A 17,404-nucleotide genomic window follows, 5' to 3' on the forward strand; every position below is an offset into this window, starting at 1 on the left:
CACGCAATGTAGTGAAGAATAATTCATGCTTTAAAACACAGACAACATACACCACAATTGTACGTGTCTGCTCAAAAAATATTTTCGACAGACACCAAACAAGCGTTACTTGTCATTAATGGTAGTAGAAAGGGATAGAGAAAAGAGAGGAGTCCCGTTACCGGGAACTTAGGTTTGACCCAGATAAGCAGATCCTAGTGAGCCTGGTAAGCAGTTCCTGAGTGCCCACTCAATCAAAGACAAACCAAATGTATTAAGTCAACTTCACAGTTGACATTTCAGCTACAATCTAGGTGAGCATTAAAGGGGCATTCTAGGCAAAAAAAACTACAAAAGCTGTCCAACGCTAGCTCTAGCGGCTGACACTTGAACTTTTGTCCTGGTTGTGGTTCTGCAAAGATTGTCAAATAGACCCAGAATGTTCCCTATAGTAAGGCATTGAGGAATACATTGTATGTGCAATAATGAATTGAATCAATGAGGAGCTTGTAATTGGTGCAGCATTTGACTGGTGAGATCATCAGTAATGAGAAGTGGCAAAAGCGGTGAGACTGGCATGTTTGGGAAAATAAGTAAAATGACTGTATGCAACTTAATACTCTGAATCTAGGCATCATTTGAGCAGAGGAGGGAGCAGAAAAGTTTTGGTGCAACCAGAGTCTTAAGCAGAAGGAAATTATGAGTCAATGATGCTTTAGACCACATTAAATAAAGTATGTGAGTGAGCAGAAAGTCTTTAGAATGATTGACTATAGACACAAGGCAATTTGGGAGTTTACCGTGAGTTGAGCACTTGGGAACAAAGTTCATATTAATGCGGCAATGGTTGAAAGAATGATCTGAGCGCATTGGTCGTGACATAAGATGAGGTCTGATAATGATGTTGTAGCAAGGCACAGAGATAATCCCTGAGAGTAGCCAGGTAGTGGTGGCCGAGGTCAGAAGCCAAGAGTGTAGTAGGCAAACAGGGGTGATCCAGGAGAGTGAGGAACGAGAACAAGGACCCAAAAATGGAAGACGAGGACAATCCACAAGAGTAGTCAATAATGTGAACCTTATAATTGCTCATAACATTGCAACCTAAAAGCTCCAAGTTATTTTTGTTTCTCAACAGTTCAAAAACTCTTTTTCCGAGACATTTCATAAATATATTACTTTTACTCAGAGAACACAGGCACTTTTATATATATATATATATATATATATATATTTTTTTATTATAGCCACAGACGAAAGACCTTAGAGATCTTACGTTTGCCATTTGGCTGAAAACTCTGTCCTTCAGTAAGATCCGTTACAGCACACTAAAAGGGGAAAACTGTGTAATTCTTCCGAAAATAAATATTGATGTACAGCAGGGCATGTCTTTTAATGTTTGTAAGTACAGTATTAAAATCTTTCTTTGGAGATTTCAACATTTGCCCCGAAGCCAAAGTTGTTATGTTTAAATCCTTGCTAAGTGATGTTTGTTTATTTCTTTTGGACCTCACATAATTCCTGAAATACCACATCAAGACGTAGGTGTGTATTAAGGAAAAGGTTTTTTTTTTGCAATGTATTGCTACAAAGTTTAGTATCCAATTTCAATAATTTTGCCCAAAACAGAAAAAAACTATCAGATAACATTGAAGAGAAAGAAATCTAAGTATTCACAATTTATTTACTTTAAATTGCCTAAAACTCTGCAGCAATCTTGCACCCTTAAATATCAGGTTACAACAAATACTACCACACAATATTTGTAACTTGTTGATCGGAGTATAAATATCACTGATGGAAACATTTTTTTTTTTTTAAATCTGATTAAAATAGCATTAATAATCTCACTTTTTCACTTTTTAAGCAGTGATCTCATAACTATTATCTGGAAGGTATGAGAAGTGAGGAATCCTTATCGTCAACTCGTCAAAACCAAGCAACTAATTTCAGAGGTAGATAAAGAGAATTTATTTCTGCACACCTTAAGAGAAAGAAAAACAATAAATAACTCCAGCGCACAGACTCACTCACTACACTTTGAGGATGCAACATAACTCGTTCTCTTGAGACCTTTAGAATGGCTCTTGCCAGTGAAATTACTCTTGCCACATCTCTCTGGAGCATAGTGTTGTAGCATCTAAGTATCGAGGCTCAATTATTCCAATCACTGCTCGTTACTCTAGTGTACTCTAGTGGTTTCTGATTTGCTGCCTGCATTTTTCATGGGGCAGTAATTACAATTTCAACAAAGATGGGGCAGTAATTACAAATTCAACAAAAGATCTTCGGTGTGGATTTGACGTACCCTTTTCATCCTGCAGTTAACCCCCAGCCACTGTTATGCAATATTAAAATGCATCGCCTGTTACCCATTATACAATATATAGATTTTTTTTCTCTTTCAATATTTCCATTTGAGATGTGAGCAAGGTACAAATAAAAAAATAATAATAATGTTTAATCTAAATATATATTAGGTTGGAATACAATATCAACATACAGTACTAGTCAACATCCTGAATAAGAAAAACATCTAATTTCTTTTTGTTTTTTGAATAAATTTAAAGTAAAAAAAACATGCTAAGCAAACCTGTCTAGGTATGAAGGTTGAGCAAGACCATCTATCAAAAGAGATATACTAGACAAGGGTAGTATGAAAGTAAGCATTCCTATGTGCATTGATGAACATTCTAGATTAGATTGCACAATATCAACATGCACACAAGACAATTATACGATGTGTGCTGCTAGCTGTTGGTATACAAATGTCCTCTCCAGTAATCACGCACTCACATGCTTCCCAGCAGTAGTGCACTGGATTTTTTACATTTTGAAGAATAGATGCTTTAAGGAGGATTCGTAAATCCAAGTCATTTGCAAGGAGTAATATAAAAAAAAAGTGTATTAAGAGCAGAACACCTAAAATGTTTGTGACTCCAAGATATATTACCATACATTGCATTTTTAGTGCTAGACTTCTAACTCATTCTGGGAAACAGACTTCCCTACAAATTGCACACAAAAAAAAACCCAACAACAAAAAACGGACGCTGCCTTCCCTTTACAACAAATGGCTTAACAAATATGATATGCGCCTATTCGTATTTATTTTTAAACATTATTTTATGCAAATTCTTACCATTGCAATAAATGTGATGAAATGCAGTGACAGTATTAGCAAAGGGAGCGCAAGGCTTCCCGCAGCGAACGGTTTAAAACCAAGACATGAGAAAGACTTGAAATTCAAAGGATAAGATGATGCCGTTAATAGCACAGGAAGGCAAATGTGTCACAGAGAGGCTGAAAATGGCAATTGAACAATGGGGAGAGAAAAGGATTTCTCCAGCTAATCAGCCTGGTTGATTGGAAAAGTAATTCAATTCTTTGAATGGAGCTTGACAACATGACAAGGACAAGGCGAGAGGGAGAGTTTAATCCAGGTGATCTCTCAACAAAATAGAAGGTAGAAGATGAGAAAGGATTTCTTCTTCTTCATAAGTAGGAACTACTAGACGGCCAATGAACATGACTTCTATAAAATTCCTGGTTTATATTTGAACCGTGTCCATAAATATAAAGGTTTGCATGAGAATACACACCGTGACTAAATTACGTAACAGGTTGAAAAAAAATGTTAACTACTTTGTTTTATTTTCATCTAAATAAAAGTCAATATCCAGGTACATCACATTGTTAAATAAAGCCAAAAGAGAAGCCCCCCAAACACCAGAGAAGGAATTACTCACAGGCAGATATAAAAATAAGTTTGCAGGCTGGCAACATGCACTTCACATGGAGAACGTTAAGTACTCTTAGTCCTCACAGCCCCTTGCTATGGAACCCAAAGTCAGCATACAATAAACAACACACACACCAGTTTTCCAGTGACATTTTTCCCACTGTCATGTGGACCGGACAATGCTTCAACCCTATGACAAAGGCCCTCCAAGGGTCAAAACATTGTGAGGTCCACTTGAAGGTAGAGTAAAAACATGGAAAATGGGAAGTTGACCATGGTATATTATTACTCAGCTGAAAAACCGAATGCAGGTGGCACTGCTCTTCAAAGGTAGATTGTAAGAATTGTGCTTTTTTTCCCATGCTGATCCTTTTATCTATTGTTTTTCATTGGCACAGTACCATCTCTAGGGGACACTGAACATACATGATAGCAGTGTTGTCCAATTACAGCTGCCAAGGTCCAGAGATAAAACAGGCTTTGAAGATAGTTTTTATATTGCTTAGATAAAATACATAAAGTTAATTAGTTGACAAAAGCGTGTGTTCTCAACCATAAATTAATAGCCCTGATAAAAGCTCAGAACCAAATCATGTTTCTTCCCAACCTGTACCATTATAGAGAGGAATTTATCTACATTTTTAAGACTAATGACATCCACGTGGGTGGTCCAGATTTCAAGTGCCAAACAAATCCTTTTTTCACAAGGAACACACAGCAACCCCAAAGGCATGATTTGGAATTTCCTACATTAATTTGTTGGGTTGTCCCTAAAGCAGAGGTGTGTGAAGTATGGTTTATGTCCCTCTAGACCAGGGGTGCCCAAATGGCAGATCCACAGATGTTGTAGAACTTCAAATCCCATGATGCTTTGCATACCTTTAGAATGGTTTTAGAATGGCAAGAGCATCATGGAAGCTGTTTCAAAACATCTATGGATCTACCTTTTGGGTACTCCAGCTTTAGACACACTGAGCAGGGGGTCCATAGTTGATGTGCTTACATAAATGCACGTAAAGTGAACTAAACCAAGAATAAGCACAGCTTAATGGGCAGGTAAATGAGTTAGTTATTCAAAGGACAAAAAAGTACCCCAAACTATATATAGACAGAATACATACCGCGGTCGCAGGTGTCGCAGCTGCGACTTGGCCCGGCACTCCAGGGGGCCCAGCCGCCCTGCGGACTCCTGCGACCGGGTACCAGGCCAGCTGCAACATTTTGCGGCCCTGGGCCATATGGCAAACCGCCGGGGCCGCATATGGAGGGGTCCATCGGGTGGCCCATGCTGTTAGGGCCACCCGATGGATGTGGATTGTAAGGGGGCCCGGTCTGCGCTGGGTGCTTTAACAGCGCGACCGGGCCCCCTGTGATTACATCACTGCTGCGAGAAAGTGACTGCATGTCACTTCCTCCCAGCTATCAGAGCCTGCGCAGGAGGGAGGATGAGGAGGGAGTCAGAGTAGTAACTCTTACTCCCATCAGGCTGAGCCCCCACTGGACCCCAGGGAAAGTAACAAGGTAGGAAACATTTTCTATATGTCTGTACGTGTGTGTGTGTCTGTGTGTATGTGTGTGTGTGTGTCTGTGTGTGTGTGTGTGTCTGTGTCTCTCTGTATGTGTGTGTCTGTGTCTCTCTGTATGTGTGTGTCTGTGTCTCTCTGTATGTGTGTGTCTGTGTCTTTCTGTATGTGTGTGTGTGTCTATGTATGCAGTGGCGTACACACAATCCATGGGGCCCGTATGTATGTGTGTGTGTGTCTGTATGTTTGTGTGTCTCTGTATGTGTGTGTCTTTGTCTCTGTATGTATGTCTGTGTGTCTGTGTCTATGAGTGTGTGTGTGTGCCTCTGTATGTGTCTGTATGTGTTTGTCTGTATGTGTCTGTATGTATGTGTCAGGGGGACGGGGGGCACGGATCAGGGGAGGGAGGGGGAGGTCCACAGATCAGGGGAGGGAGGGGGGGTCCACGGATCAGTTTCGCACCGGGACCCCATGGATTGTGTGTACGCCACTGCTGGGAAGATTGTTTGGCTAATCAGTGTACTGGTTATATCCTCCGAATTCCTTTAATAGGAGAAAGAAGTGGGTAGCCATAGCTAGGAGGAGATAGAGTCAGCACAAAAGGTGTGTAGTCCAAGTTCTTTTATTCATGTTACTTATTGTGTAGTGCATTCAATTTATTAGTATTTCTATCTTTTATTGTTCTGGAAAAGTGTTCCATTTTTTTGCAGGTCTCTTTCACCATTTTTATCTCTTGAATGCTTGCAGAATATTTGCACAACACTCTTAGTTAGAGTGATAGAACTGTGGAGGACCAACAATCTTTTGGGATAGATAGACTGCAATAGTGACACTTTTCTGTGTCACTATTAATCTACCCAACTGTTTATAAAAAGGGGGCTTGCATGAGTCATTTAATCTCAAAATAAAGTAGTAAAGACTGATAGAAGATCCGTGTGTTTAGTTGCTATCTAGCTACAGCAGCCATAGCTATTGAAATCTTCATACATTGAGTCTCTGGACCATTTAGAACATTTCTTGAAGGATAAATTGAGGGAACTCCTACAACCTCTCTTAATGGAAGAGACCTTTCTTGGTCTGTACACGGTGGAAATTATTTGTGAGTTCAAATTTCACTTGCTGCATCACTGCATTCCTAGAAGTGTTATTATATGTGGTCTTAGCTTAAAGGCAATCAGTCACTGAAATAGTGTTTAACAATGATTTGGACAAGAGTGTAGACTATGATATATGACCTATGCATTGCGCTAGCAAAGCTGCAAGCAAATATATAGATTGAGGTCTATGCATTCATACTGTAAGACACGGTAAAAAAAAAAATATGTTTTAATAGACACATGAACAACTTCGATACGCTTGACTGCTTTTCCAGATTTAGTGATTGTCTGTGGGCGTAAATCTGTATGACAGGAACATACACTACTGAGTGAAGTCTTCACTGAATTATTCTATGTATTAAAACTTTCAAGATGTTTGAGAAACTAAATATGTAGGTGTGGGGAGGGCTGGCAGCCTTTGGCCTGGGGGCAAATCCAGTCAAGTGGCCCATTGCACCAAGAGGAGAGTAAAAACACCTTTCCCATGTGATTGAAAGGGGGAGCGGGGGGAGCAGTCACCTAAACAGACACTCAATGACAAGCACACACACGCTTGCTGATTCGGCGCACACTAAAAAACACAAACTCACTGACAGGCACATGCACACACTCACTGACAGGCACACAGACACACACAGAAAGACACACTGTTACAGGCATACTGATACACACACACACACGCACACAGGCATACTGGCTGACATACACACACACAAACTGGCACACACAGAGACATACTTGCACGCACACACAGACATACTGGCAGACACACACACAAACTTTACACTTTTAAAACCAGTAGACAGTGGCTGAGTAAAGGGACAGGGCTGTAGTGGGGGGACAGGGGCTGTAGTGGAGGGTATAAACTGTAATTGGGGGGTTTAGGAAATGTAGGGGGGGATAGGGGCTTAAGTAGGTTGATGGCTACAATTTGGGAAAGGGGTTGTTTTGTGGGTGATATGGGTTGCAATTGGGGGAAGAGGAGCTGTAGTGGGGATGTTATGGGGCTGTAGTGGGAGGCATGGGGCTGAGAAAGGGGGCAGTAGCTGATAGGGGGAAAAAAGAGCAGGGAAAGGGTGGGACAGAGCCTTACTAAGGAGGGGGGCAAGGCTGAGGAGGGGACAGGGGCTGAGGAGGGGGGGCAGGGCTGAGTAGGGGGGAAGAGAGGGGACAGGGCTGAGGAGTGGGGAAGAGAGTGGGCAGGGCTGAGGAGGGGGGAAGAGAGGGGGCAGGGCTGAGGAGGGGACAGGCGCTGAGGAGGGGGGAGGTAGGGCTGAGGAGGGGGGAAGAGAGGGGGCAGGGCTGAGGAGGGGACAGGCGCCGAGGAGGGGGGAGGTAGGGCTGAGGAGGGGGGAAGAGAGAGGGCAGGGCTGAGAAGGGGGGGAAGAGAGGGGACAGGTGCTGAGGAGGGGGGAGGTAGGGCTGAGGAGGGGGAGGTAGGGCTGAGGAGGGGGAGGTAGGGCTGAGGAGGGGGGAAGGGGGGGCAGGGCTGAGGAGAGGAATACAAAAAAATCCTAAAGTGTATTCCCCCCTCCCTGAGGGCAGCATTCAGCAACAGTCAGTGAAGTCTGGAGCCTGCAGTCAGTGGAGTCAGCCGGCCTCTCCTGATGTCAGGAGGAGGGGGCCTGGCTTCCTCTGCTCTTCTCCCAGACTCCCCAGCGGTCCTGGGAGAAGAGCAGTGAAAGTCACGCCACCTCCTCCCAACATCATCAGGAGAGGCCGGCCGACTCCACTGACTGCAGGCTACAGGAAGAGTGAGGTAAGTTGAAAAATCTGAGTCCTCAGCCAGAGGCAGGGGATTCAGATTTTCCTTTTTTTGCTGGATGTGGGCAGCCCTGGCCCCTGGGTTTAGGGTGGCCTGGGGGGCAATTGCCTCCCTGCCCCCCTTCCCAGCCCGGTGTTGCAATAAAACGTCTTTGCAGGATTAGATATTCAGCTTTAAGACCATCTAGCTGGGGCACAACATGCCTGAAGTCTTCTAACAGCTTTGTGTTCAACATAGTGGTTAGTGCGAAGTTCATGGTGACCATGAATTTATGTGGCCCATTGAATGGCCAGTGAGTGTCCTTCAATGTGTTTAATTTTTTTGCATGGTATTTAAGGAAAATGAGGGATGTACAATTTCAGCATATGGACTATTTTTACCACCAAAATTAAAAAAACCAACAAGTTAGAAGTTCTTCTGGCATCTTCTCTGTTGGGTCAGATGTATGGATCTACATCTGGTCTTAATATAGTTACATAGTTACATAGCTGAAAAGAGACTTGCGTCCATCAAGTTCAGCCTTCCTCACATATGTTTTTACTGTTGATCCAAAAGAAGGCAAAAAAACCCAGTCTGAAGCGCTTCCAATTTTGCAACAAACTAGGAAAAAAATTCCTTTTGACCCCAAAATAGCAGTCAGATGTCTCCTTGGATCAAGCAGCTATTACCCCACTAATTAGAAATAATATCCCTGTATGTTCATGTTTTTGCAAGTATTTATCCAATTGCAGTTTAAACATCTGTATAAACTCTGATAAAACCACCTTTTCAGGCAGAGAATTCCATATCCTTATTGCTCTTACTGTAAACAAACCTTTTCTTCGCCTTAGATAAAATCTCCTTTCTTCCAGCCTAAATGTGTGACCTTGTGTTCTATGTATCGCCCTGTTAATGAATAGATTTCCAGATAATGGTTTGTACTGGCCCTGAATATATTTGTATTAGGTTATCATATCCCCTCTCAGGCGCCTTTTTCCAAACTAAAGAGATTAATAATAATGAATTTTAAAAAATCAGGTCAATACTTACCTCCATAGTGGTGGTTTCTTTGATTAAGTTACATTAAAGCTAAAACAATCAAACAATAAACAATAAAATCCCTTTGATATTATTTAATTACTTTAACACCTTGTCCCTTTAAATAGGAAGCGATGCCTGAAATTCTACTAGATTTTAGGTCATGTTTTGGTGTTAAATAAAAGCTCCACACTAATATTACACACTTACAGGGTTAATTACTAAAGTTATTATTCAAAGTGAGCTCCAAGTGAATTTCAAATTGAAGGCCAGAGTTATGAAACTGAAGGCATAGCTGATTTATAGAATGTTTACACTGTTTGGCTATGTTGATTCTAAATTATATATCACTTGGCATCTCACTTTACCAAATAACTTTATTCGCTTCTAATAATAATAATGTATGCAATATACAAAAACACATGTGCCGAAGTATGTTGTAAATAAATGTAAAAGTCGGAAAAAAATAGCTCTGTACAATATTAGCCCAAATTTTGATAATACTCAAGTCTCAATGAATTAATATAAGGAAAGAGGGTCAAAGAACAACTGACAAGCAGCCCTTTAAAAGGGATATCAAAGGATCAATGCTGTGATAGAGATTAAGCCATTCCCTCTTCACATAAACTGCCCTCAATATCGGCCATTTAATTTCCCACAAGCACTCAAAGCAACCACTCTAACACTGTGCAATATCACAGTGAGTTTAAAATACACATGTCCACTGGCTGTTTCATCTCCAGGGGATGATACATCGCTGAGGGCTATTGATTTTCTTTAACATAGTAAACAACATTAGCAGAAGCACCTTCGCTCTTCTACATCATGACAATCGATAAAATATAACACAAAATGATAAGTATAATAAAAATAAAAAACAACAAATGGTATTTATTAGGAGGTTTTAGTTCAGGATAACTATATTTTCGACTACAAGAAAGAAAATTACGGATGGACAGTAAGCATTTCCATCTAGATTAGATCTGGCAGGCTGGATTCCTTAGTTTCATATTCTTATAATTATTTTCGTTTCTTTGCTTTCTTTTTACGAAGTCTTTATTAAGATTGTAAATATGGTGATCTTTGAAATTCAACTAAGAAAGCTCTAGATAGGCTATGCGATGGTTTCACTATATTTGACAAGTAAATGTGGGTCTTAATTATCTTGAAAATATTTACTTTGTTAACATAATTGTAAAGAGAGCAAAAAAAGAGGGTGCAAGAGAATGCCCTTTGTTGGGTCCCCGCTCAGATCTCAAGCTGGTTTTAGCTCATCCTCTGCCCTTACAAAAAGAACCAGTGCCGATTGCATATCAGAGTGATTCCACCCAAAAGGGCAGAACAGATCCAGAATACAAGCCGTCTCTCTCTGCACGAGAGAAACAGCAACCCCAGATGATCGTTTTAATTAATTGTTCAATTAAAAGGGCATACTGAAATAAGACTGAACTGCCATTGGCTCAATTTGAATAGGACAACTATATACTATACAAGCCTACCTGCTAACATTTGCATTGGGAGAAAATATACTTTGCAGGCAACTTACAGGTTACACCTCTGTACTGTAATTGGGTTATCTGCAAGGCTTATGGTAGGATTAAGGAATATTACTGAACACAACGTGGCACACACATGGAGACAAGATAATGTCAGATGAAAATATAATGTGCTTGCAAGAGATTTGACAAGCATAATTTTGAAAATGTAATTGTACTTTATTTTGTATAAAAACAATCTAAACATCTTTAGTCTCATTTATGGAGATAATTATTTCATTATTATAATTTCATTTGTGGAAATAATCATTTGCCAAGCCATTTATTTTATGAGCTGATCGGGCATCGAGCATTCAAGGAGGTGCAAATGTCAGCAAAAAAAAGGACTTTAAAGAAAAGGTAATTGGTTGCTAATTAAAACTTTCTCTGTCCTGGAGGTAAATGACCCAAATCTTCTCCAGTAACATTTAAGTCAGAGACAGACAGGGTAAAATGGATTAAGTTGTTGCCCATTCATCTAGCTGTAAAAGGGTTAACACGCAAAAAGTAAGAAAATATAACTGTACCTTCCATGACGTACACAAGTGACCCCACGTCCCCTTCCTTGATGATGCAGCTGTCCTTGCCATATTCAACTGGATACATACAATCCACAATCTCCTGGATCTGTGAAATCTCTAGGTTCTTCATGAAGTCATTGTCAAGGATCGCTTCTTTAATTAAATCCTTGGACCTGAAGCAAGAGATGCAATGTTTAGTCACATAATAACTCAATAAACTCAATAAAATGTCACATAACTCAATAAAATGATCCAACAGAGTTACAGAGCTACAAACATAGAAAGTAGTAAGGTTGGACATAAAGTTGAAGAATTCCTTCTGTTTTCTCTAAATGAAACACTATCAATGGGTTAACGTTTGGTTTTGGTTGTTACAATATATTATACACACAGGACTGAGTGTTTTAATGACAGCCCAAAAGGAAGGCAGGAATATTTCAGTGAAGGAAAAAGACAGCCAAAAAGGATTGTTTGTAAAATCAGTGCAATAGTTGGCTATCCTTCTTTTAGCTTGTCAAGACATCTTTCATATATCCTCTATGGAAGCAGACAAGCACAATCATGGCCTTTGCCACTCCACCAATTGTGGACTATGTTTACCATGGTGCCCAGTTATTGATGTTTATTAGTTTGACTGTGTGCAAAGAAAAGTTGCAAAATCAGAGCAACCAAAGACTACTAGATGAGACACCTGGCCTGCTTTTTATTAAACACCAACAACATTTTTGACAGTACTGTACAACAGTTAGACACAATACAATAAAGACAATAAAAGACAAAATGCTCAACCGTGGACTCTTCCCTGGTGTTCCCAAATGTGGGACACCAAGGAACTAAAGCAGGACGGCGGACCCTGAAATTAGGACTGTACCGCTGAAAGCAGACCTGTTGTGTGGCCTAAGAACTAGCAGTGGAAACGACAGTTAGTTTTGCATGGTAAATCACTACGTAAAACATTAACGTTTTTACTTGAGTCAACAAAGTTCTTTCAGTGTTTTTTTAAGGCACCGATTATCTGTGTCAAATTTATTTACCTTCAGTTTCACTGTGGTATCCATCTAGTACTGTTATAAACCTGGTTACATGTTGCTTGCTTGAAACTAGGTTTGAAGCATACTGAGTTGCTAACAACAATCTCCACTATATTAAAACAAATGTTCAGCAAACAGAAGAGAGGCATGGCCCAGTACACTTCTATGTCATTATTATTAGTGCAGCTAAGAGATGATGGGCATACTGTCAACTAGCATCATTTCTTTGTATTATTATTATTATTGCCATTTATATAGCGCCAACAGATTCCGTAACGCTTTACAATATTATGAGAGGGGGGATTTAACTATTGATATACTATATGTATATATATATATATATATATATATATGCAAAATACTATATATATATATATATATATATATATATATTCAATTAAACATTTTTGCATACGCACGTCATTTGTTTAGATATTTCTATATAACAATAACATTCCTGACATTGCAAATATCACAGCTATAGCACAGCAATCTCATTCCCTGGAAACAGACTATTTCACTTGTGTGCCTTCAAATAAAGAAATGCACCACAGATAAACAGGACAGGCTGATGTAGTTTCCGAAATAGCAAAGCCCGAGGAGTATTTGCTACTTTTATGCCTCTGATCATTGGTGTGACAAAAAAAATTTATCAAAATATCCCAACTCCAGGAAAGACAGGAGGTGCAGCTCAATAATTCCATTCCTGATTTTATTAAGCATATTAATCTCTCTGCTGCCTGAAGGGATAGGCAATGTACGAGCATCCCAGAGGCTTTGATGGGCTCTGATGGTACATTTTTAAATGCTTGTCGTCTGCCTTGAAGCCAGTATAGAGTTGCTTACAGCACCTTCTTATATCAGTCTGCAAATTTTTTTCCCTTTCAAATGGAGGATAATCAGAGTTTATAAAAATTAAACGATGTACTATTTTTATTCTACATATCCTTTTACATACGGGAGGAAAACACCTGGAGCTTCACTGCATGCAATACCAGAAAACTGCACTCAACTACCCATCACTTTAATGCTTTCAAGATTTCATTAGAAGCTACATTTTGACGAGAATTTTTTTTCTAAGTGTTTAGCAGGGCAGCTCCCAATTTTACAGTCATTTGGCTCAGAATGGATCGCAGTAATAAGCAACTTTATTGTTTTTCTTGTGTTTTGCGCTTGCTTGAAAATGGATGGTTGCTAATGCTAAAAAAAGTACACTGCTAAAACTTTATGTGTGCATCCCAGGAATCGTTTAGTTTATTTTCTCCAGATGTTCTAACACCATTTTCAGTAAGTTAAAAACTAAGCAGGTTGCATAATTAGTATGTACCCCATTAAATATGTATATACACTTCTACGGAATATTTACTGTGTTAATCCTATGGTTTAATTGTAAACTTATCATAGGCCTAGAATGTGCATATTTTGAAACACACAAAATTTAAAACAGGGAAAAGTGCATACAATGTAAATGTGCTTCCTGCCGAAATAAATAAAAAGGTGTGAGCAGAATTAATATGCATCTCAATGTCTAAAATGAATAAAGACGGACACTTCAATTTTAGGGATGTGCACCAGCTGTGTTGAATTTGTTTTAGTTGATTTACTAATCATTTATGCAACTATGTAATTTAGCAACTTAAAACAATAATAATCTTATCTGCACAGACTGATTTCTAAACACATGTATTGGAGTTTAACCCCTTAAGGACACATGACATGTGTGACATGTCATGATTCCCTTTTATTCCAGAAGTTTGGTCCTTAAGGGGTTAAAGGTACAGGATGGGAGTGCTGTAGGTTTGGTGTGAATGTTGTATTCAGGGTTTGACAGCCGAGTGCAGTTTATAGATATCCACTAGGAGCGAAATGATCAGAGGACGAAAAAAATAAAATAAAAAACACTTGTGCAGTTGCAAGGTAGGCAAGGTAGTTCCAAGGAAGGCATCTGTGGCAGAGAGGTTCTTGCAGGCAACGAACTACTCTAACTGCAGGCAAATCTGACTCTGAAACAAGTGGTTAGCTTGGATTTAGAGATTTATTCACTAAACCCAGACTTCTAGTATCTAGAGAATTTAAAAGAAAATTGCCAATTTTGGCCAGAACAGGTGAACTGGAAAAAGTTCATAGCATGAAATCAATAATAAATGAGACAGCAGTCCACAAGTGCATCGGACAGGGCACCTCTGGAGAGCTATGTTATTTGGTCGCCTATGAGCAGGACACATTTACCATGATGCTGGTGCATTTAGATAAAGTAGGTAAACACTATAGGACCTCCAGAAGCACTGAGGAGTGCCTGTGACATGAACAGTTAAGGTCACCTTGGCATCATAAAGGAATGCTGTTTTTTTTTTTACTTGTACAGTTATAATTCATCTAGTTTAGTTTCATGTTTTCCATATTAAATATTGGCACCAGGTTACATTTCTGCTTGGGTACGGGTATTATTATAAAATACAAACACTAGGGTCTGATAGTTTGGAGTGGTACTACAACCATTCCACAATTATCCATGTGACATATCCCAACAAGACTGTGCAAGTATATCACTTTGTTTTAGCACATAAGAGAGTGTGTCTTCTCACAGTGTGGTCCGTATAATCATTTACTCTCCTATTAATATACTTTTATTTTGTAAATCACTGTTTATGCACGGTCACTTTATCTATTACTGTTTGCGCATGTGCAGTTTTTGTTTTTTTCTGGGTATTACTGGTCATACATTATAGCAGCTTCTGTGCTTTAGTGTTCTTCAAACTCAATAGTAATATTTTGATACTGGGTCTTGCAAAGCGCTGCCTTTATCATCTGCCAAGTTGGAGATTTCTAGGTGAACACAGGAAATCATTTAAGTCTAGCATGTTAAGGTATTTATAAGGAATTATTTGCCAAATGGTTGGTAGGCACAAGTGCTAATTCATTAAATGCCTTGTTGTTGTATGCTATGCTTAAATTAAACAGTAAATGTTATTCTATTATACGTACAAAAACGGGGGAAGCTAAACATTAAAAAAAAAAAAAAAAAATGTAGGCCAAATAACCGATTTGAACAATACTTCAATTTAGCTCTTTTTCTAGTCTCCCTATTTTTGTCTGTTTTTTACAATTTGTCTTTCACTTTACCATAGCATTTTTTAGTACATAAATGTGTGTCTTGTATGTGCTTATGTACAGTGTAATTAATTGTTAGTGTAGGGGTTTACTTTAGGGTAGTATGGTGTAGTAAGTGTAGAAGTAATTTCATGTTTGTACAAGCAAAGGGTATGATGACATGTCTATATCTATGTAAAATGCCATTGTATGTAAAGGCTGTCTGTGTGTATTTAAATGGAATGTCAATGTGTGTGCAATTGCAAAGGTGTATTTGGGTGAAGTGTAAAGATAGGTAAATGCAGAAGAAAATTAGTGCAGTGTCAGTGTTCATGAACACAGGGGTGCCTCTGTTTTTATAACAAGGGTTTCATGGATGGGCTTCTCCATCGTGGTCTCTGTGTGGCTGTCCACATTGCTGAAGGGTTGCCCACAATGGCCAGAAAGGGGAAAGAAACAACAGCCTTAGCCTAACCAACCACAGACTAAGGCCGGCCACTGTGATATCCCCTGGAGAGACAGGTGACTAATTGGCCCAATGTGGAGTTAGAGGAACATGTAAAGGTTCAAATTGCTGTGGAGATTTATCCCAATTCCTACACCCATTATTTGGCCATGAGGTGTTTTTTTTCCCACTAATAATACATTTGAATGGTTCAACAAAATCCCAATATTATTATTCTTTTTATTTATTTATTTATTTAAGTATTCTTGTAAGGTTTAAAATACTTTTTTGTGTCTGTGCTCCTCCCGTGATGTGCATTTTCTTTTTTTTTCCATTTAGAGGTTTTATTGTTACTTTACTACTTTCTATTAAGTACAGATTAACCACAGACAGTGGAGGAGAATTGCTGTGCAGAATTGTAGCGATTTATATACGTTATGCCTTAATAGATAGGTTTCCTTATAAAATATAATTATTATTATATTAGTTCAATATAAATGTCTCTCTCTACATTTGGTTATATTGATCAATGTACAGAAAAAGGCAAATTCCCTTTAGCACTGTGTGTTCGACAAAGATTTACAAAACCTGCTTCTAAATGTGCTCATTAAATCTATTAAAGCCACCATGTAATTATTTCAATTAAGGACAGATATGATGATGCACATCCATTCTGCTTTACTTTGACCGCATTAAATTCAAGTGGTGGAAATACCACCAAGGAACTCTGAAACCAAAAAGTACAGGCATATAATGAAGTGACAGGTTAATAAACTAAAGCACTGAATTACAATTAGCACACATAATAACCCATCACATCCATTTACTCTCCCATTTGCTTGTAAACACTCTGTAAAGGCATTGCCTCCTCTATAAAACAGAGAAGAGGAAAAAATATATATCTTGCAAGATTACGAATAAGCTTATTGTAGAATTTTCTCTCTGAATTGATACAATAACACAATGAACCTTCACAGGCGTGAGTGACATCAAACAGTTATTCAGAGTAATTCACTTTTGTATACACAGCATATTTAATTTTTTTTCCTCCAGTTTTTATATTACGGCATTCAAAATGCCGACGGGTAAACAGCGTGATATAAATGACGCTTAAATAGCATTATGCTGAAAACATGGCAACATTTCTATGTCAACGTTCTGAACACGCCATGGTGTTTCTTGCTGTGCTGAGCCATTTTTTTCATACAGTGTGGAATGTGATCAAAATCTGAAGACAAGAAAATTGTGGACCTTTTCTGTTATACCAGCTGCTAGAGTGTCTGCTATACTTTCTGGACACACAGTTGGTGATCTCAACCACACAGATCAGTCCAAACCTACTCACTTACGGAGTAGTGACCCACTAATGAAGGTAGAAACAGTTCATTTGTATATCACTCTGGTGTCTGCTTTTGCAGGGTGCAATAAAAGCACTGTGAAGTAGTAGCCAGTATCAGAAGGCCAACCCGTCCAGATATGGGGAGTCTGAGGATTTATATCGTAATTTGGGTGATGATGAAATAGGTGTCAAGAAGTCATTATTAAAATAGTGGCTAACCATCTTACGAAAGGCAAAAGATTAGCAGTTGTTTTTATGACTGGTGATGCATCTCATGGTCATGAATAAAAATAAAAATTGTGGCCATTATATGCTATATATCC

At 39.0% G+C, this 17,404-nt stretch overlaps 1 protein-coding gene across 2 annotated transcripts in view; it reads right to left on the reverse strand.

Moving 5' to 3' along the window:
* Positions 1-17,404, reverse strand: part of PRKG1 (protein kinase cGMP-dependent 1) — a 927,484-nt gene that overhangs the window by 666,424 nt on the left and 243,656 nt on the right. For both annotated transcript variants that reach the window (XM_063435055.1, XM_063435054.1), the window contains exon 2: positions 11,183-11,349. In XM_063435055.1, the coding sequence (XP_063291125.1) occupies positions 11,183-11,349 (167 nt within the window). The remainder of the gene's footprint in view (positions 1-11,182; positions 11,350-17,404) is intronic.

The sequence above is a fragment of the Pelobates fuscus genome, chromosome 10 (genome assembly GCF_036172605.1).
Source record: "Pelobates fuscus isolate aPelFus1 chromosome 10, aPelFus1.pri, whole genome shotgun sequence".
In the NCBI taxonomy this organism is placed as follows: domain Eukaryota; kingdom Metazoa; phylum Chordata; class Amphibia; order Anura; family Pelobatidae; genus Pelobates; species Pelobates fuscus.